This window comes from Aspergillus flavus, chromosome 4 (assembly GCF_009017415.1).
Source record: "Aspergillus flavus chromosome 4, complete sequence".
In the NCBI taxonomy this organism is placed as follows: Eukaryota; Fungi; Ascomycota; class Eurotiomycetes; order Eurotiales; family Aspergillaceae; genus Aspergillus; species Aspergillus flavus.
In genome coordinates, this window is record NC_092405.1 from 3,250,297 (window position 1) to 3,271,379 (window position 21,083).

The following is a 21,083-nucleotide window of genomic DNA, read 5'->3' on the forward strand; positions in this document are numbered from 1 at the left end:
ACCAATCGTCCACAGGTATTTCCATTGTCCTTTTCCTATGCTTGATAAGCAGAGACACATAACGGTTGGAGCTCCACTTTGGCTCCAAGACCGTTGGGAATCCTTGGATTTCATTAGTGCGCTCGGCCGTGGACTAGCGATAGTGTTCACTGTTCGATGACGGACGCTTCGCCTTATCCGACAAATCCGATGCAATTGCGGGACATCAAGTCAAGGATAACGCCAGCCCAGGATGATGTCTGGCTGTCATCGATTTAGTCTAGTAGTAAGCCTAGAATTGACTCGTGTGTCTGGGGAAAAAGTTTCTAAGAGAAATTTGTGCCCCACCGGTGTCGTCTTCCACTGTACCCCGACGTATAATAATAGCGCTTATAAGGTCACTTGCATTTGCCCCCTCCACCGATCTTCAACCTGTACATAGGGTTGACTTTCTCATCTCCTGAAAACCTCCGAACACAGTGGATGAACCTGTCCTCCAATGGCAATGCATTTTCGCCACGGGATCCCTGATAATCGATGAAAATCCCCGCAGGTACATCGCTGACATAAGCACCGCTGATTGGCCGGCGTTGCCACTGAGCTGCTGACATGTCGAAGCCAATGAATGACTTTCTTACGCCCAGGTCCCGGGACCCTTCTGCCAACTTCCTCTTTCTTGACTCTTTATTTATTAGGTACCTGGGCTATCCTTATCCGAACCCAGTCGTTGCTGTTCTATCCGACACTTGAAGGGTCATGTCTTTCCGCTGGTTGTGAAAGAGAAAAAGACAAGCAACTCCTCCCTTCCCTCTCTGTTCTAGAACTCTGGCGGTGACGGACCTTGGTATCGGTCACTCCACCGTTCATCCCCCACTTCCGGCGGTTGCCTGTCCCATCTCTTGTATTGGCCTCTGCCTCTGCATCTTCTTCTTCACCTTATATCGCTGGTCCGATTATTGTATAGCCCTCCCAAAGACAAGATGTTTGGTGAAGGTCCCGAGGATGGTTCTCGGGTTTACATCCCTCCGTTGCTGGACTCGGAGCGTTCCGACGATCCCGACGACTCCGACATCCTTCCTCAAAATGAAGAGCACGGCGCCTCTTACATCCCCGTCTGGCTACGGGAGTCTTCCAAGTCCTTCAAATGGGGATGGGTACCGCTACCTATCCGGAAAGTCGCTCGCGCTACGGCGAACTGGGTTAAAGGCCCGGATCCTCCGCATGATCTCCTGTTGAAACCACTGTTCCCCCACATCCAGGAACTCCCGGTCCGGTACCTGGAACGTTTCTTCCCAAAACGGAAGCAGAAGATCGCCTTGCTGGGTCTCTTCTATCTCGCCTGGTTTTTACCATGGACTATAATCTTACTCCATTCACGTTCCGCCGGTTATATCGAGGGCTTCGGCCGCCCGGAAACCCTCACTTGTAGAGCGACACTATGGTATGTTGCGCTGTGGAGCTGCCTTTTGCTGCCGGTAGATCTAACAAAGTTTTCACAGGGAGTATGGAAATGAATGCGGCCTCAATGGAAACGACTGCCGTCCCTTTTCGGCGGCGACAATCCCCTTTCGCTGTCCCGCGAACTGCCGGGATGCCAAGTTGGCGGCACCCCATATGGTAGGCAATCAAACTTACAGCTATAAAGGTCTAGTGGTTGGCGGACCCCAACCCGGATCGGATGATACCCCAGTCTACCGGGCAGACAGCTTTATTTGCCAAGCCGCTATTCATGCAGGTGTTATCACAAATACCATTGGAGGATGTGGCGTTTTGAAGCTAGAGGGCGCGACCCATTCCTTCCCTGCATCGAAGCAGAATGGAATCAGCTCGGTTGGCTTTCCATCAACGTTTCCCAAGTCATTTAGCTTTGTTTCCTTAGGCTCGTCGCAGGAAACCTGCCCCAACGACCCGCGCTGGCCGCTCTTGGGTATTACCATTGGTGCGCTAGCCACCCTGTGGCTTCTATGCCGCTCACCCCCAGTACTTTTCTTTAGTACCTTTTTCATGGTCTTCTGCCAAGTGGGACTGGTGTCCGATCCACCGACGCTCCCTCAGTTTGCCGATCTCGTTTCCAGCTTGCTTGCGAACCTCTTACCGGCTTCGTTCGTGGCCTTCGTTCTGTTTAGGTACTGCGCGCGGCCACTTCTTCGGCCACTCTCTGATGCCACCTATCAGATAACAAAGACGTTCCTATACCTGCCTCCCGTGTTCATTGGTGCATTGAACAACTACACCTTTGCACGACTGATTCCGCTCGAACGCCTTACACCTCACGATATCCAGCGGCAGCCTGGAGCGAAGGTAGCGCTGGCTATGGTTATCCCGACGGTTATTTGCATTATTCTCAGTCAGGCCTGGCAGATCCGCCAAGGCGGGTTGATGCCACATTATCTCAAGATCTACTGCACGATGGGTCTTATTCTTTTGATCTTGCTTCCGTTGCCTGGCCTCCGTCTCCGGATTCACCATTACATCCTTGCAATTCTTCTCATGCCTGGCACTGCAATTCCTACGCGGCCTTCACTGGTTTACCAAGGACTGCTTCTTGGCCTTTTCATGAACGGCATTGCTCGGTGGGGTTTCGCATCGATCATTGAGACACCCGCCGCACTGGGCGAGCTACCTGGTGGCGCTCACGGATGGTGGGGGAGTACCTTCCCCAACGTTACCGATACAACTGTGAACATCACCCTCCCTGGCCCGGGATCTAACGAACTATACCATGGGAATGGCAACATTACATTCACGCTATGGGAGAAGGAACGCATGGCCGATCTGGGTGTGGACGGTGTTTCGGTCCTAGTCAACGATGTGGAGCGCTGGCGTGGATACCTTGATGAGGATACGCTCGGAGAATTCACCTGGCATCGCCACGGACATAATGGCCTGGAGCTCCTGCACCGTCCGACGATCGAGAGCGACCAGGCCGATATCGATTCGAAGGACATGGAGGATGAGGACGACAATAGACCTGAAGATCTGTTTTTCCGTTTTGCGTTCTTGAAGGGAGCTGAAGCAGGCAAGTACGGTGGTGCCGGTGTGTGGCTGGAGGACGGGGGGTGGATTTCACCCCCGCCGCCGAAAAGGTAGATTTGGTTTCTTGTTTTTTAACGCCTCTATAAACTTTAGACGAAAGACGATAACTACACTATACCCTACTCAAGCGGATGATTGGATATGGAGGCGTGCTGGGCGTAGATGACGCGGTGTTTCTGTACTTAGACTATTTGCCAACCATTATAAATGATGAATTAGGGCTATTACACATATAGTGGGACTTGCTGCTGTCCCCACCCGTTGTAAAACAGATCTGCACGAATAATAAAGAGGATGAATACGATTGAAGCAATTGGTACTGATCCCGGAATTCCGTATTGGCAGCCCTGTCCTCTCCAATTAATAATGGCGTGTCTAAAGTTTTTGATCGCCAGGACCCAGGCATCCCGATATTCTTTCAGTAATGGCAATGCCTGTTCCATCCTGTTTATTTCAGACGCATATTGTGGGAGGAAGATGACCTCGCCTGCTTTGATCATTTTGCCATTGTAGTCTATTAGCTCCATATATGGCGCTTTGGTTTTCGGACGTAGCGTGACTGGTAAATAGGCGTTTGCCCACTGTATAGGCCCTGTCCCAGACAAAGGTCGTGGTCTGGAGTGTCCTACTAGTATCCCTTTAACTCCTGGTTGAATCCACCTAGGACACTCGGGGACCCCTGTTAGATCGTGGTTATTACAGATATAGAACGGGTCGATTCCTGGTAAGAACCAGATCAGTGGATACACTGGTCATCTTGTGGAGGCTCTCGCGAGCTGCCTCACCGCGAAGTTTACGTTCGATATACTCGTGTAGTGGAAGATCGCTTTTAGATGTGAAACGAGATTGCAAGTGATCTGCTTCAAGTCTAGCACCTAGAGCGCGTTTTCTTGGATCTGAGCTCTATTTTCTCGATAAGCTCAGTTATCGACTGCTGAATAGGCTTATCGAGATCGCCGAACGCTGTTTCCCCAGCTCTGAGAGCAGCCCTCCATGTAGTGCCTTTCGGAGGGATATGGGAAACTGTAACCGGATTTCTGACAGTGAATAGACTCTTGAAGGCCCAGTTTGTATGCCTGGCACAAGCCTGGGAGTGGAAAAGTCCTCGGTTACTAGGTAGCAAGGGTGTGCCGTCTGTCTGTTCCTTATCGAAATCGTTTTCTTTTCACAGCAGCAATATCCAGAGAACTCATGCCAGTGTTCTGATCCGCGGGATGGGCTCGCGTCTTGGTTATAGTGGGCTCAAGGGTAGGTTTCTGATATTACTCAGCGAGTTGAGTAGTCTCTTGATCAAGCTGGCTAATGAGGTTGAATTTGGTCAAGTGCTATCTAAACCAAATTCTCTGTACCATTCCTCAACTTTCATCAATCCTCGGCGTACTCCAGTTTCTAGCATACAGTCGAAAGAGTATGCAGGTCAATTCCCACGCTTGATTTGGTGCTGTAAAGGGTGTTCCCCAAAACATGCCGGCTCGGACCTCCTCGAGTACCCTATACTGAATAGCTTTCTTTCACAAACTGTAGGAGTACGTGGGCTAAGACAGTCCTCCATTCGCCGATTTCGACAGTATGCGGTGACACATCAGCATGGGTAGTATAGAGCATTTCCTATATTAATGTTTATTCCGCCGTTCCTTTCGAGTATCCTTGAGCGATCCTGCTTTGTCAACTTTGCAAGAGTGATATTGGCCATGGATAATGCTTAGCTCTTGAGCGATTCAGAGGTCGTCAGCGTACATCCAGGACGCTCTGCTATTACCATTGTCTCAGAGGGGGTGATAGTATTATAGGTAGAGTACATCCATCGTCTTGGTTGTCTAGATTCGGAAGGCCATGTAAGGTCTACTCTAGAAGGAATATCTATTCACAAGGTCTAATTGTGAATCTGATCAGAGTCGACCGAATATCATGATAGTTCACAGGTGCCGTAGATATGCACTGAATCTCAAATTCGATATGTTGGCATGAATGGGAACTTCTTTTGATGACTTGGTTCTGCTTATGCTAGTTTTTCTCCCACTCAGGCCCATGTATGGCTAACAGGAGAACACATACCGTCCCAAAATTCAAACGACAAATCTTCTAATAGCTCGGATAACCCAGTGAGAATCTTTGGCTACACGGATCGATCTTCACCTAAGCTTAGAAAATGGTTTCTTGACGGGTTTCCTTGTTTTTTTTTTTAATTACTTCCCGGGCCCTAGATCTATTCTTCGTGAATAAAATCTACCCGAATTTCACTTCTCTAACCCTAATTCCCTCCCGCATTCTCAGGCATGTATTCCTTGCCACATCAGTCCTCCACCTATAAATCACATCACCTCCTTTCTCCTGTAAGACATTGTTCTTTCAACCATTACTCTCATCTATGCAAGAATATCCTCATTCATATCATTACCTAAGAAGCTTCTATTTTCTTACGACCCGGCTCGTCATTGGCAAGTTACAATACTTACACAAGTTAATCGGATCCACCATACTTGCTCACACCCACACATGTGGCAGCAGATATTGTTGCCAAAGAGTTCCTAATTAGGACAAGCACTACAGACAAACTGCTTAATGAAAGCAACTGCTATAAGCAGCGATAGGTTTGTACTGCTATGGCAACGGCTACAATGGGCTTTCTTCGGAGGGACCTGCGCGAATTCTATCTGGGGTAAGAAGACATCAAGTTGCCGACATCTCAAAGCATTTTGGAGACAGAACGGTGAGGCATGGGGCACATGGCTTTCGAAAAAGATCGTCCGAGCCGGTCCTGCTTCCGTCCAGCGGTTCTGGCGACGATGTTGTTACCGTGAAGGCAAGGTTCTGAAGTGGCCATTCGACATCGAAAATTTCGACGATGCCTCGTATATCAACTCGGCCGTTATTGACTTGCAGCATTTTCTTCGAGTGGCTGAGGTTATAGTTAAAAGAAATTCTCAAAGCTAGCACTTATCCCCTTCCCACGTACGTTCAAGCTCGTCCAACTTCGCACAGTACTCTTCTATGCATCGAACCATGTTTCGTCTTCCTGGATCATCAGATCAAGGGCACTACCAGCCGCTCTCTATATTACGATCCACAAAGATCTAGTGAGCTGGAAAAAGATAAACCTAAAATCATCGGGGTTTCGAGTCACTCGCTGTCCTCCACAATGAATCATGCATTATGGATCTGACAGCAGAGCAAGCAATTGAGTGGGACCAAGGGACTGGTTTAGGTCAGACTGCGCTATTCTTCGTAAAGAGACAAATTAATTCACAAACACAGCCAACCGAAGAATTTCATCGATGGAAATCCTCCCCACCCCCCATTCCCTCGCCCACGTAAAGCTCCGCCAGCGTTGTTTATTCTAGTGGCACCTGGCGTATTCCGGGTTTGGGCTGCTTGGGCTCATCATACTGGGGATTTATTCGAGAGGTATGCAGAAATTGGAACAAAATGGCCTATGGACCTCCCACATATCTACCAAGAGTACATCATTTCCTGATTTCTTTCTTCGGGAATCTGAAAATCAATGAAATGAGTATCATATTTCGGGCTAAACATGTGCTACACTTTTCAGAGGCCGATACAGGGATATGACTTATGCAATCTCAGTGATGATCCTCTTCTTTACAGCGTTAGACAGACCATCCTTACTGGTGAGACATCGCGTTATGCTACATCAAACGTCGAGTACTGTGCACTCCATCCACTTGCAACCCTGCGGCGAGGTCTTTCGCCTATTCTACTCCTTGAGTAGAAAGCTCATAAAGATGTTCTAGAAGAGGAACTTACTGCAGCGTAGTCAAAGATTCATTCAGTGAAGTTGATGAGACCAATCCGACCGGTGGGAAGGACAAAAAAGTGTTTGCTCATATGGAATGTTCCAAGATGACTCGAAATCTTATATTTGATTTCAAGAAGTCATTCTGCTAGGGCTGACCTACTACCCCGGCTTCTCATACATACATACACTCCGGCCCCCTCTGCTGTTCAGAACCAGCTGGATAAGGTGTCGCCTGACCATCCAATCCTTTTGACAATGGGAAAGACTCACCGAAAAGGGGAGAGGACGCTAAGCTACTCAAGGGGAGCAACACACATGGGGAAAGGGAAAAAGAATCAGTTTCTTTTGTATTTGTTCTACTATCCAGTCAATGATAGACAGTTGCCTTTTCTTTTGCCTACGTATTCTTACCTGGTTGATAGGCTATCTACCCTGTATAGTAGATACTAATCAGGTAGAAGACCTATCAACTAGGTAAGGATACGTAGGCAAAAGGCAGGCAGTAGATCTTATAACTGATTCTTACCTTTCCCTACTACTAACAAAGCACTAATTTATAATCAGCAAGGCCCCTGATACTCTGTATAGGATTCGGTATGTATATAGTCTATCATGCGTTATTGTAAAGCCAGGGAATATAGACTCCCATGTCGTCGTTCGATGACAGAGTTGTCTATGCACAAGGGACAGGGTATACTGCATAGTCATCACTCAGGCGGAATCGCAATTGAATTTGTGACATTTCAATCCTATGAAGTACCCTTAGGTGTGCCGCGCTGAGTGTTTACCCTCGGGATACAGGGACCATACCTAATCACAACAATATATAGTAGTGGTAGTGAATACGGCTTGTAAGGGTAGTACATTGCAATTGGGACAATTACTTAACTAGGTTTTTAAGCAGTAGGAATCAGCAGGGAAAAGAAAAAGGTGACGTCTGATTTCAAGTCGGTGACATAAATCTTTTCATTTGGAACAAACAGTCAATAAGGATTAGGTGAGGCAAAAAACAAAATCAAATGCGTCAGCGACAGGATTCGAACCTGTGCCCACGAATGGAATTGATAACGAATATGATGGTTCGAGTCAATCGCCTTAACCACTCGGCCACACTGACTTAGTGAAAATTACAGTGAATATTTTTAGTAAATCACATACAATGCTTTTCAGGGTAGTATCGCGGTAGCTGGGATTGAAACCCGTAATTACCGTTTGTTTGGAGGCCGACAACCTGTGCGGCTAGCTTTGCTGTGCATACAGTTATCAACGCAAAATGTTTAGATCGCTTTGCAAAGTATACATGTCAGTGTAGCCGAGTAGTTAAGGCGATTGACTCGAACCATCATATTCGTTATCAATTCCATTCGTGGGCACAGCGTCCTGTCGCTAACGTTCATCTTTTTTACCTCACCCCCTTTACTCCTGGCAACACTGTAGTAGTTATTTCTTCTATGTTTAGAAAGTTGTGTGGGTAGTTAGAGCTGCCTTATTTTTTTAACCTGCTCTCCAACCACAGCTAACCCTTAATAGTCACATACCTTTGCGCCCCGCCTGTAGTGGAATACAGGACTGGCACAAGAATCTGGGATATTTGGGGAATATCTATCTCTCAATATGTGAAGCCCATAATAGGTACTGAATACTTATCTTTTCCTTTCAATTATTCTATCTCTTAGACTTCTGTAATCTAAGTGATTGTATAACAAGGTATCCAGGTAGTTTTAAGAATCTATACTCCAGGTGCTGTAGTAGTAAGGATATATTTTCCTCTATTACTGTTCTCTCCCATAGAACGGGGAGATAGTAGATTCACAGTTAGTACTCTTCTTAGATCATGATGTTCCTTAACCTCCTCGAAGATTAAAAGAAACATGGCAAGACCCGCAAGACTCAGAGACTATGCTGCCTCCTTTTATAGTGACACTATTGTATACATCTGATCTCACTCAAATCACTTCTTTTCATTGCCTGGGCGAAGATAACACTCTTAGTGAGAACCATGATGGCTTATCTATTCCACACGTCTTTGAAGGGTGAGGGTATTTTGTACTCACCATAAGTCTTCTCCTCTCCCTCTCTCTCCAGTTGCTGTCGTCCTCCCACTTCCTCGTCATACATTGATCTAGTGCATTCTCGGTTGCAGCTCTTCCTTACCAAGTGACGACACATGTATCATATATTCACTCCTGTACAGACTCGCTGTCGACGCTCCTTTGATGAACATTATTCAAGTCTGTGTTGTTATATCACAGACGATGGCGCATTAGCTAGACATATTGATATATTTGCAAAGTCCAAAGCCTCTCTATGAAGCAACGATCAGTACCTTATTATGGATTTAACATTGGTTGTATGTTTATTGTGGGCAGTAGTTGATCAAAGATCCTGTGTTATTACGAGGCAATGACACAAAAAGGTCTTCCTTAACGTCAACTATGGAACGACTACAGAGGTATTCGTAGGAGATAGCAGATCCGCTTAGAACAAGACGTAAGAGATAAACAAGCTCGCACAAAGGATCATAGAGCTCTACAAGAGATATCTATCGAATGAAAATTTGACACCGATTGTGTGACACAGGTCGAAAGTGTTAACATAAGCTCATCTCCAACAGAATCGAAATCGAGTATATAGATTAACATCTGCAGGCCAAACATAGCTCATCCATGTGCATGCAATAATAAAAGGCTTGGGGATGTACCGATCCAAGCTATGTTAAGTGAAGTTCTTCTTTGGTTCGACACATAGTTTCTATTACAAGAAGCACCTTAGTAAAATAGATTCTAGGTTACATTGAACCAAGAGCGGTATACTCCACAGTGGGGGATATATGATAACACAAGGCTAAACCAACTATTAGTAGTGGTATTTTGGTTAAGTGGGGTTTGTTACCACATAGCAGTCTACGTTCTCTACTTATCAAAGTGGTATATTAAGACTAATAGGTAAGTTGTGTTCGCATGTGATGCCGGGGTGTATGGAGCTCTGGGTTTTCACGATGGTTCATGACATTTTCTATATAACGAATAGAAATTGATCACGGCGGCAACTTGCTAACTCGCTCGAGACAACCGAGTCATCGTAGCTTGTTCATGTTCTGTACGGAGTAAGGTTTGATTATTAATCTAGATACTCTTCCAATATAGTGTTTTTGGAGTGATGCACGAAGCATTGTTGATTGGAGATGAGGTTGGATTCTGAATGCGAAATGTCAGCCAGCTGCAGTCAATTCAACTAAAGTGGTAAATGGACGATCGATGCCACTTTCATTGTTTGATAAGGTCGGCGTATCTTAGAGATGGGAGATAAAGGGATGTTCTTTATATTGAGGTTGCATTATAGCGGGAAGATGCCTGGTGAAAGCCCCAGGCTACGAGATCATGTGCCAATGGGATGATCTGCCTTCTGATGCTGGTCACCGTTACACCCTCGTTTCATCGTTTAGTACTCCATATTTAGTCTATGACAACCACGATAGAAGATCTGTGGAATCTTTGGAGGTGAGATCTGACCATGCCTTGTTTCTTTATTTTTCTATTCTTATTCTTTTCTGTTTTTATTTATATTTTTTCTTTCTTTTCTTTTTAACGTTCAGAATCGATGCTGCTTAGACTAGCATTCAGTACACGGGATGCAAGTTGCTATTCTCGACATTTATGGTCCACAGTTCGTCCGATTCTGAAACGACAGTCGCTAACTTTCGGGGAAGTGCTTACCCGCTCTCGTCTCAGCGACCGTGAGACACACTCCCCAGGATATGCTTGCCTCATGACGCAGAATGAAAATGACTCGTGTGGCTGAGGAAGATGTATGTTTCCCCCTTTATTGGCCTTATTCAGGATATGACTTTGAACCTGTACCAGACTGATAAAATACCCCTGAGGCTCGGATGTGTATGATGTCACCTTTCAACCTCCTATCCCCAATTTGCGACCGACCCAAATATCGGCCCCAGACCAACGCTTTAGCGTCTCACTAGTCAGGAACGGGATCCAGCAACGGCCAATCTTCTGCGTTGGCCCCAATTCCGTCTTTCTCTCATTTGCAAGTCAAATCTTCCGGTGAAACCACAAACTTTTGTTTCAGGTCAATCCACACCGTTACGATTCCTGCTTTATCATAGGGCAAGCGCCCGATACGGTGCCTCCGAATGTTTAGAATGGCCACCCCTGTTCGCTGGGACCGAACGAACGACGGAGTACTTTGCTGACAATACCCCTGGAGATCAGCAATAGCAAAGAATGGGGCCAAGTGGAGGCCCAGGGAAACCGTCGGGCACTGCCTCTCTTGGGCGCTGGCTAGCTGAGAAAACCCAAGACGCTCACGTCTCTGAGTGGATGTCCCACTGGCACACGAGACGTCGAAGAAAACTGCTCCAGTCCTCTGCTAATTATCCGTCATTTATGGAGGTCCTGCGAAGGTTGTGATAGGGAGGAAGGGGAATCGACATCCCAGCCCCCCGCGCTTGTAAGTTTGCTCTAAGTGGTTCCCGGCTATTGGGGCTCCATCTGCAGTCTGATAGAGGGGACGCTAACTTTTCTAATGAAATTTCCTTGAGATGATCTTGCTCCTTATCGATTAACCCCTCCCTGCAGAGTTTGGTTCGGACGATTGGCATTAATTTCGAGAAGAAAAAGGAAGCGCAATAGTCATGGGAATAAGAAGATAGAATTTAATAGTTCCATGATCGGTTCTTAGCGACCCAACGGCCAAAGTCGACTTCGGTTCTTGGGTCCGAGAAATAGGTAGAAGACTAACATGCAGAATTAAGTAGTTTATCAGATAGGGGCGAAGGCAAGCGAAATGAAGAAAAAAATTTAAAGCAGATGAAAAGGGCAACAATCAAGGACAATCGCGATTGGTGATTGGGGCAAATTTGACTAGACTTACTGACATTCCCCAGCGAATAGACCACCTGCTGTTGAAGTCACTCGGCTCTTTCACTAAATACTATCGCTTTGTTTAAAACCACTTCCTCCTCTCCCTTTCTTCATTCCCACCACATCATCCGACGGCGTTGACGTCCTTCCGCTCCTTTATTTTTCAGAAGGATTGTATCCTTTCTGTCTTGTCTTGTTTTCCAACACTCCTTTTGTCGCTCCTTCTCCACAGTCTCTCGTTAAATCTGTTGATTTGTGTTATTTCTGCGGTCGTGATCTGACGGTACGATCTACTTCGAACTCCCTGGTTTATTTATCATTCCAGTCCAGAAAACATGGCTAATGAAAAACGAGGTTACCAGATAACCGATTTAAAAGCCCTGGATTCCCGGTGAGATTCCAGCATAACTATCGGATTATCTCCATCAAAGTCAAGGAATCGATCGATCGACAGCCACCCTAAGAATCCCTGCGGATTTCCAAAAAGGGTATGTCTACAATTTCCCTCTCCTTTTTCATTTTGCCCCTCGGACTTTTTCACTCTCTTCACACTCCAATGTAATATCGGTTCTATATATACTCTCTTCTTCAAAGCTCCAGCCCTAAACACCCTCGTGTAATCCATCCCATATGGCGCGTAAAAAGAGGCTGCGCGCCGACGAAGCAAGGGGAATTATGTCTTGACCCCTTGCTCCAGACAACCAGCCACTGGTGTTGAAGAACCATGATGTCAGAGGATTGTCCTGCTCCCAGTTCCTGGATTGCTTACCGTCCTTTATTATATGTGGAGCTGGTTTCAAAGGGTTGAAGTTATGCGCGAACTTGCTTTGCCTCTGTTGTTATTGTTCATGATGCATTTCTATGCTCCCCACCATCGCGCCGACTATACTACTGTGTAGTAGCCAGCGGCGCCAGGCCTCATCGGTTTCCTTCATTACTCCGAACTTTACTTTATTCTGTTATATGATTCCTGATCATTGACCCTGGTGACGCTATAGCCGATTCCCTTGCTCGTGACAGCAGAAAGTCAATTGTCGCTCCTTTTGAAGCCCACTCTTGCCGCTCTTTTCGAGAGCGATCGATCTTAAGCATCATGCGCCAAACTATGAGGCTTGACGTCGGCCTAGTGATGTGCCTAGCTGCCTTCTCAGGCCTGGCTGAGGCGTTCTGGCGTCTCCCATGCCGTGGAAGAGCTGGTTTAGCCCGTCTCGATCCCTTGATGGACCCCGGAAAGGATTCGTACCATGTGCATGCAATTCATGGACCGGACAGTCAGTTTGCCAAATTTACTCCATGCTGGCCGATTATACTGAGTGATGATAGGCTTCTCCATGACCGCCGATATGGATTCCCTCAGGGATAGCAGCTGCACTTCGTGCGCTGTCACCCAGGATAAGTCGGCGTACTGGCACCCCGCTCTGTACTTCATGCACGAGAATGGTGATACTGAGGTTGTCGATCAAGTGGGAGGCATGCTTGCGTATGTATCTCGTTCCCTCAAGACCGAGAGGAGTCGCTGACGTGGTTCCTTACTCGAATAGTTACTACCTCCTTTACGGAGACAACGTGACCGCATTCCCGGAAAACTTCCGCATGATCGCCGGTGACACCTTCAAGCGCGACTTCAAATGGCCTATTCCCGACCCTCCCACGTCTGAATGGTCCGGAGAACAGGAATCGCAAGCTGCTCTTCGCCAGAAGGCCATCGGCTTCAACTGCTTGAACTACAACAAAGCAGCTGAACCCTCGCTTGGTCGACACTTCTTGCCTAACAAGACCTACCTCGACGAGCACTGTACCGATGGTGTTCGCTTTGAAATCATGTTCCCCTCTTGCTGGAATGGCAAGGATGTTGACTCTGATGATCACAAGTCGCATGTCGCTTACCCCTCCACGGTGATGGATGGAACATGCCCCGAGGGCTACGACACTCGTGTCGTTTCTCTTTTCTTTGAGACCATTTGGGATACTTACGCGTTCAAGGATAAGAAGGGCACATTCGTAATTTCCAACGGTGACCCGACTGGCTTCGGTTACCACGCGGACTTTATTCACGGCTGGGAATCTGGCGTCTTGGAGCAAGCAGTGAAAAGGTGTACCAATCCTTCTGGCCGCGTTGAAGATTGCGACGTATTCGACATTCAGACCGAGGCTGAACAGCGGAAGTGCAAGTTTGAGGTTCCCACTCTTTTGAAGAATGAAGATGTTTACTCTCACAAGGGTGGCCTTCCTAACGACCTCGTCGTCGAGTATGGACCCGCCTATGCTAGTCCCATTTCTTACACTACAGCCACGGCCACTCAAGCCCCCGGCGCCTCGGTGTCAGCCTCGGTGTCCGTATCGATCGGCTTATCCATCGACTTGCCAGGCATTGTGGCTGTCGAGACTTCGACCAGCTCTACCACGACACCCACGTGGACACCTACCCCGACAACCTCTTATATCGAAGGGGATGTGACCCAGGCGATTGTTTACGTCGAACGGGAGGTCACTGTTCTAGTGGACGGACAGGGCAACCCTCTTGCAACGCAGACTGGAGGTCTGGAGACCGTTTCAACTGTCATGTCGACCACCACCAGCATCATCTCTACCGTTGTTACTACACCCACTGCTTCTCCTGCCAAGAGAGATCTCCACGAGCACAAACATGCTCATGGGCATCATCGCCATGGCCACCACCACTAAATGTAAACCCCTCGGGTGGTTCAAATGAAAACTAGCAAGACAGATGGGCGCAGCTAGGATTCCTTAATCGGAATCTTTCCGTCTTTGCCTATCATTCCTATAACTGTCTCGTGCTCTCAAGTTCATACTTCTCATTCATCGAGTCCGGCACGAGCATTGTGCTTTGCTCCAAATCTTACTCCAGGAGACTTTACTTCTTTCGTTTATAGTTTCCTTCACATTGTCAATGTCTTATCCCTGTTAGTTGGTTGTACATGCTACTCTTATCTGCTTCTTTTATCCTTGAGGGAACAGCTGAAGCGCGAGATCTATTTTGTTCTTCTCTTGACGAGAGTCCGGATGAGCTCTGTTAAATAAAAACCAATGAATACGTCCTGGAGAACTCCAGACTGGCCACGCCCTTGTACGATTATGCTATTTACAATTGCACTTCGCACGCAGGAAGTATGTATGATACCTTTTGTAGCATTTAATGCTGTCCTTTCTTCAATTGATTCAACATAGCGAACATGAATCGTATGCATCATATTAGCAGTAAAAGCTAACCCCGTACTTAGCCTGTGTAAATAGGAACAGAATGAGCAAGTCTGCTCATGCCTGCATATTCTCATTGAGTAGGATCATCAGGGAAGAATATCGTAAGATTTTGACAAGGGTCAATTTAAAGAAGAGGTTTCAGTTCTGATGACAATTTATATGATGGACAGATATCTCTTTGCCAACTTTAGTCTGTGTATCAGCCAGACAATAAAGTTATGATATAGTACAAGGATGTCTTCCTTTATTGATAATATTAGATATTAGAATCCAGATTCCCTTGGCTATGGTCTGGGTTTTAATGTTATTAATCCTTTCTTAAATGCTGTCGGACGTGTAAAGATAGCATTTTTGAGAAAGCAGGATAAACGTGCAATAACAGTAATCTTCTTCCTATTATCCCAGTTTATTGAGACCGCGACCAAGTTGTAGCAGCTGAGCTTTTAAGGCTGTTATAATGTTGGGGAAATTACTACCGTGTGGACTAATACTGAGGGTGTAGATATTGCGACGTTTTGCTTGAACTGCTGTACTTAGAAGCCCATTAGATCTAGTAGCAAGATGATAGTTGCCTTTTCTTTCTCTTTTTTCTTTTTTAAAAATAGAAAGACACACCATTCCCCTTGTATGAAGAGTATTCTGTTGTATGGGAAAGGGAATCGGTATGACGATACTTAGTATTAATAGTCTGACGACCGCTTTGCTCTGTATAGGAATGAGAAGTAACAATCCGAATCAATAGAGGTTGCATATATCAAACTAGCAAATTATCATCTATGTCTTAGACAAGTTCCCTAACCCATTTCTTTCTCATAGACACCAGTCTAGAACCCGCGGGGCCTCCGTGCTTCAAATATAGATAGATCATTAGCTACAATATATATACAATACCCTGGTGTTATATTGCTAATCAATATTCCTCAATCTGTCTGATATAGTTATAATAATAGTTTTGTAACGGCGTTTACCTTAGGCAATGATTACGCTGCCGCCAGCGAAGCGCCGACTGCCCAAATACAGACCTTAGGCAATTCGTTCTATTTTAGCCCTAAGATATTCTTCCTTGCAGTCCTGGACGTTTCCAGTCTCCCTGATACTATATATCATAGCTCATTGGCCTATGGCACCCTGAAGATATACCACTAATTTCTTAGATTATGGACAAGGCACGACTTTAATGCCATTCGGATGTTAGTCCAGTGGGATTGACATATACTGGAAGGGTGTTTGCAGTTCAAATCGCCTCTAATAATTCTGAGACAGTATATGAAGGTTTAAGTTTACTACAACCGGTAAACCCCAGTTGGGTCTACCATGACTTTTGCCTCGAGGATTGCTTATATCAAGCTTTATTGAACGAAGATAACCATTAAAGCCCTCGTGTATACCAAAGGGGGAAAATGTATGCTATCTAGAACAGTTTCTACAATCTTGTACCCTATCCGCATGCAGGAGGGACATCTTTACTCTTTTCGGGTAACCACTAGAGTTTACGGACTAAATCGACGATCAACTTAACTACATATACCCGAGAGCCCCATGATGACCATCAATCCCCTCAGTTTCAGCCACCGAACTCTACACCAATGGCACACACTCGAAGGGTTCTGACATACAGTACGTCAGCTTGTTCATTTGATGGTACCGTGTGGTTGATAAGCTTTTATTCCGCCATTGGCTGCTGTGGGTGGTTTTGATGGATTGAACTATGCCGTTAGGGCGTTTATCTTTTGCTGACACTGTGGGATACCGACGGGAAGAAGTCAACGGACCATGGATACAAGGTTCATGAAGGGATTTTCCGGGGTAGTATGTATGTACCTTGCCATTTTGGTCATGTGGCGTTGGGGTTCTTGCCGTTGAGGAGTGATAGGGTTTTATTCCTTCTTCCGGGCATTGAACGAAGGAGGCGTCGCGGAAGGTTTGCGACATGATGAATACGGGGAATCTCTATCTCCCACTGTGTGAATGATTGTCTCCTCCTTCCAATTGTTGGACTTCTGTGATTCAACCATTCGGAATCGGACGCTCACCTGTTCTGGGCCACTGGCAGCGCTATTCCCGATTGGGAAGTGGATTCCAAGCTCCCATTGTGGCTGCCATGCCGAAATGTTACCTCTGGATCTGAAGCTGTCGGTTAGATTCCGTTACGTACTCACTTGGGTTAGTTAGTCGCTACCCACATGAGAAGCATATGAGAAGAATAGGAAACAAGGCAATTGTTGTCCATGCTATCATGGAGTCACGCTAATGTAGCACGGAAGTTACGGTTTCGTATACCACAACTTATCATCGGTTTCTGCCGTCGAGATTACCTTAAAGAATAGATATGATTAGCCTGTTGGTGAGAAAACTCTAAGATATCCGATTTCTCTAAGGAGTAAAGGTTGCTGCCTGTGGGCATGTTGGCGGCGGAAGGCTGAGTAGAGCCAAGCTCTGTTTAGACGCGGGAAGATTCCGTAATTAACTAGGGGCGCCCCCTAAAACTAAGTGGGATAGCTTCATGGTATGTATGCGATAAACACCGGATCTCCTATGGGCTCTGATAGGGAGGACATGGTGATGCTCATTTCGAGCACTTACTAGTAGTAAAGGTACAGACAGCATCATATATTGTATTATAGAAGCTGTTGAGTTGTTGGGCATGCGTTTTTTTTTTTTTTTTTTTTTTTTTTCTTTTAGGATATGCAGACCATTCGACCGAGAATAAAATGCCTCGAGCGTCACCCGCGGATCGGTGAGGTTATCTTTTACTCCGTATTGGAGTGTTTCTCATCTTGGCTCGACGTGCGAATCACAACCTCACAGAAGAATGAGCTCCACTGATGCTGGTCGTGGACGTTACTAAAACCAAAGGCTAGCGACTGCACGCGACTGGAGAAAGTTCGGAACGTCAACGGATTGAGCGGAGGACTTTCCCTAAGAAATCCTAAGGTGTCAATGACAATAACTTTGGCTAGTATCACCGGAAACTATAAAATAACTGATTATTTTTGTATAGCATTTACGGAGCATAACAAATATTGACTAGGCCGTTGGCTCTCGCGAGCATCCCTGCTGCAGGAGTGGTTTTCTAGAAACCGTCGGACACGGGCCGATGAACTTTGAAGTTCCGAGCCGGTTCGAACTAGACGGCGGAAAACTACTCCTGACGCGCACACAATTCATAATGTATGACGTTGGAGGGAAGAGGAAAGATGAGTAGGGAAAACAAAAATCCAAAATAATAGTGAGAACGCACATGGCCAGAGAATCAAAATTTTCAGCGGAGCCTCTAGGGCCGAAGTGGAGCGAAGCCACCGTGTGCAGCAAGGATCAACCAACCACTGCGCCAAAGTTGACTGTAACCAAGGCTCTCGACTAGCCCTCACACCACAGCCAAAAAGTGCCTCATTCATTCCAACCCATCGCCACCAGGGACTCAGGACCAGAACGACACTAGGTTAATTCTGTGCCTAGTGCACAGCCTATGACGATATACTGGTAGGTGGAGGCAAATCGGAATGCGAATTTGACTTTGCGCCTATCACTTTGTTCGCTATAGTTAGTTCTTCCGTGAAAGATGGAGCCAAGAGGTGAAAGATGGGGAACCTCTCGGACCTTTGGGGGATCAACTAATCAAATCAAAAGTGGAGTCGACAAGGAAGGCTACATCGAGGCATAGGGTTGACATTAATAAAAGAAAAGGAAAAGAAAAATGAAGCGCAGCGTGACGATATCATAAATACTCACTTTCGCCCCTCCTCTGAGGCCAATCTTTCTCCAACTTCACATCAAATTTCTCCTTCCAGATTCTCCCCTCCCCTCTACCTTCTGCAGAAACCCTCTCCTGCATCTGCAGCTTGAGGTGTTTGCTTCTTTTTGCGTTAGGCTGTACCCGACAGCAAGACCTCAGTCTATGTCTTACGCCTATCCACTTTGTTGATAGCTCGAGAAAACAAGCAACGAAAAACAACAGATTGAATTCTGTAATACTGATCGCTTCGACTGTTCTGTATCTTGTATCGCCGTATCGATAGGTGCAGTCATCTCTCCGTGTGCGACAATCACCCAGCGGTTTCTCGAATTCGACGACAAAACTCGACAACCCATTCGCGACTTTGGACCCGCAGGAAGTGTACCAACGGCAGTCAACCTGACCAGCAGTAACATCGCCAGACCTTGACTTCGAACCCGAAGGAATCCCAACAGCAGCCAATCTGTCCAACAACAGCCCCGTCACCGTTCGCACCAGACCCGGAACGAATCCATAAGCCCTTATGCAACCGTGGTTATAATTGATTCAGTTAGACCATCCGATCTAGGTACTCCCACGCGGTAACATTGCAGCACGGCAGCCGACCCGGTATCCCTTTTTTGAATATTGTGTTGCCCTTTGCACCATTCTCGTACACTGACACCCATTGCAATTACCTGCCACAATGGCCGACTTCGACATAGAAAAGAAGCCGAATGTGAATCCGGCATCGAAGAGTGAGAATGCGTCAGGAGCTGATGATTCCGACGCCCTCAGGTTGGCTGAGATGGGATACACACAGGATTTGCAGCGCAATTTCTCAATACTCTCGCTTATTGGTATTGCGTTTTGTATGTCCAATTCCTGGTTCGGTATTTCTGCATCCTTGATCACTGGTATCAGTTCTGGAGGCACCGTCCTTATCGTTTACGGGCTGATCTGGATCGGCTTCATTTCAACCTGTGTGGGGGCCTCGCTTTCCGAACTGGCCAGTTCCATGCCCAATGCCGGTGGTCAATATTTCTGGGCCAATGAACTTGCGCCTAAGAAATACGCACGATTCGCATCCTATTTCACCGGCTGGTTTGGGTATGCTGGTGCCGTTTTTGCCTGTGCTAGTGTCGCGCTCAGTCTTGGGTCCGCTGGAGTAGGAATGTGGCAACTTGGCCATCCCGAATTGTATGCTTTGGAAGCCCTAACCTCCCTTTAGATGTATCCTTTTGTGTATGTTGCTGACTCAAAGATAACAGTGTTCCGGAGCCATGGCATACTGTGGTTGCTTATCAACTCATTAACTTCTTCTGTTATCTCTTCAACTGCTGGGGTAAAACGCTGCCTGCAGTTGCAAAGGTCACCCTTTACATCTCTCTACTATCCTTCTTCGTGATTTTGGTTACGGTGCCCGCCTGTGCCAAGACTCATGCTAGTGGAGCATATGTGTTTGGTCATTTCGTCAATTCCACTGGATGGAAGTCGGACGGTATGGCTTTTATTGTTGGGCTGATCAACCCAAACTGGATCTTTGCCTGTTTGGACTCTGCGACCCACCTTGCGGAGGAGGTACCACAGCCTGAGAAAAACATCCCCATCGCCATTATGGCCACGGTTGGCATTGGCTTTGTCACCGCTTGGTTCTACTGTATCTCCATGTTCTTCAGTCTGAATGATCTGGACAAGCTCTTGAACACAGCCACTGGTGTGCCCATCTTGGAGCTTTACTACCAAGCGCTTGACAATGTGCCCGGTGCCATCGTGTTGGAGACATTGCTGCTCGTCACCGGAATGGGATGTCTGATTGCGTGCCACACTTGGCAGTCTCGCCTCTGCTGGGCTTTTGCTCGTGACCGTGGTATGCCTGGACACAAGTGGCTTTCTCAGGTCAACCACACTCTCGATGTGCCTCTGAACGCCCACAACGCCAGCTGCTTCCTCGTTGGTGTTCTCGGACTGCTCTATCTTGGCTCCTCTACCGCTTTCAACAGTATGGTGACCGCCTGTATCACCCTTCTGTACATTTCGTACTCCTGCCCCATCGTGTGCCTCTGGTATCGCGGTCGTGACAACATTAAGCACGGTCCCTTCTGGCTTGGAAAGTGGGGTGCCTTCGCCAACATTGTCACCATCCTATGGACCATCTTCTGTCTTGTTATGTACTCCTTCCCATCAACTATGCCGGTGAACACAGGCAGTAAGTCTTTCTTACCTCTTACAAACCTGATTAGACTTTTCCGCTGACTTCCCTCACAGACATGAACTATGTCTCGGCCGTATATGGTGTTGTGATTTTCATTGTTCTTTGCGATTGGTTCGCTCGCGGCAGACGCGTATACAAGGGCAGTGTCAGCGCCGTTGAAGGCCATGGCGCGTCCGAGGACTCTGAGTAAAGGTGGATATTGATTATCCCGCACTTCTCTTCTTCACCCCATCTATTCTGCATATATATATCATGTTTTGTTGTGATTTGGAAGCGTGT

General features: G+C 46.7%; 5 protein-coding genes and 1 non-coding gene across 6 annotated transcripts; 3 read left to right on the forward strand and 3 right to left on the reverse strand.

Moving 5' to 3' along the window:
- Positions 1 to 959: 959 nt before the first annotated feature.
- F9C07_2257163 (LCCL domain protein) lies at positions 960 to 3,886 on the forward strand (the record flags this gene model as incomplete). The annotated part of the gene is made up of 3 exons (XM_071510123.1): positions 960 to 1,420; positions 1,479 to 3,016; positions 3,066 to 3,886. 3 exons carry the CDS (start codon positions 960 to 962, stop codon positions 3,179 to 3,181), a joined length of 2,115 nt encoding a protein of 704 aa, XP_071366558.1. The 3' UTR covers positions 3,182 to 3,886.
- A 1,815-nt stretch (positions 3,887 to 5,701) lies between these two features.
- Positions 5,702 to 5,901, reverse strand: F9C07_10633 (uncharacterized protein; the record flags this gene model as incomplete). Its single annotated transcript, XM_071507460.1, has 2 exons — positions 5,702 to 5,773; positions 5,812 to 5,901. The coding sequence occupies 2 exons, from the start codon at positions 5,899 to 5,901 to the stop codon at positions 5,702 to 5,704; spliced, it is 162 nt and encodes a 53-aa protein (XP_071366559.1).
- Positions 5,902 to 5,945: 44 nt separating this feature from the next.
- F9C07_10632 (uncharacterized protein) lies at positions 5,946 to 6,549 on the reverse strand (the record flags this gene model as incomplete). Its single annotated transcript, XM_071507459.1, has 5 exons — positions 6,455 to 6,549; positions 6,267 to 6,392; positions 6,140 to 6,211; positions 6,077 to 6,113; positions 5,946 to 6,027 (listed from the first exon to the last, which is right to left on the reverse strand). The coding sequence occupies exons 2-5, from the start codon at positions 6,286 to 6,288 to the stop codon at positions 5,946 to 5,948; spliced, it is 213 nt and encodes a 70-aa protein (XP_071366560.1). The 5' UTR covers positions 6,289 to 6,392; positions 6,455 to 6,549.
- A 1,245-nt stretch (positions 6,550 to 7,794) lies between these two features.
- On the reverse strand, positions 7,795 to 7,889 carry F9C07_t162. Its single transcript has one exon. It is a non-coding gene; the product is annotated as a tRNA-Ser (tRNA).
- Positions 7,890 to 12,745: 4,856 nt separating this feature from the next.
- F9C07_2283776 (uncharacterized protein) lies at positions 12,746 to 15,164 on the forward strand (the record flags this gene model as incomplete). Its single annotated transcript, XM_071510648.1, has 4 exons — positions 12,746 to 12,947; positions 12,976 to 13,132; positions 13,194 to 14,781; positions 14,895 to 15,164. The coding sequence occupies 3 exons, from the start codon at positions 12,746 to 12,748 to the stop codon at positions 14,335 to 14,337; spliced, it is 1,503 nt and encodes a 500-aa protein (XP_071366561.1). The 3' UTR covers positions 14,338 to 14,781; positions 14,895 to 15,164.
- Positions 15,165 to 18,784: 3,620 nt separating this feature from the next.
- Positions 18,785 to 20,964, forward strand: F9C07_1579493 (amino acid transporter). The gene is made up of 2 exons (XM_071508214.1): positions 18,785 to 19,789; positions 19,861 to 20,964. Exons 1-2 carry the CDS (start codon positions 19,296 to 19,298, stop codon positions 20,843 to 20,845), a joined length of 1,479 nt encoding a protein of 492 aa, XP_071366562.1. The 5' UTR covers positions 18,785 to 19,295; the 3' UTR covers positions 20,846 to 20,964.
- Positions 20,965 to 21,083: the final 119 nt, after the last annotated feature.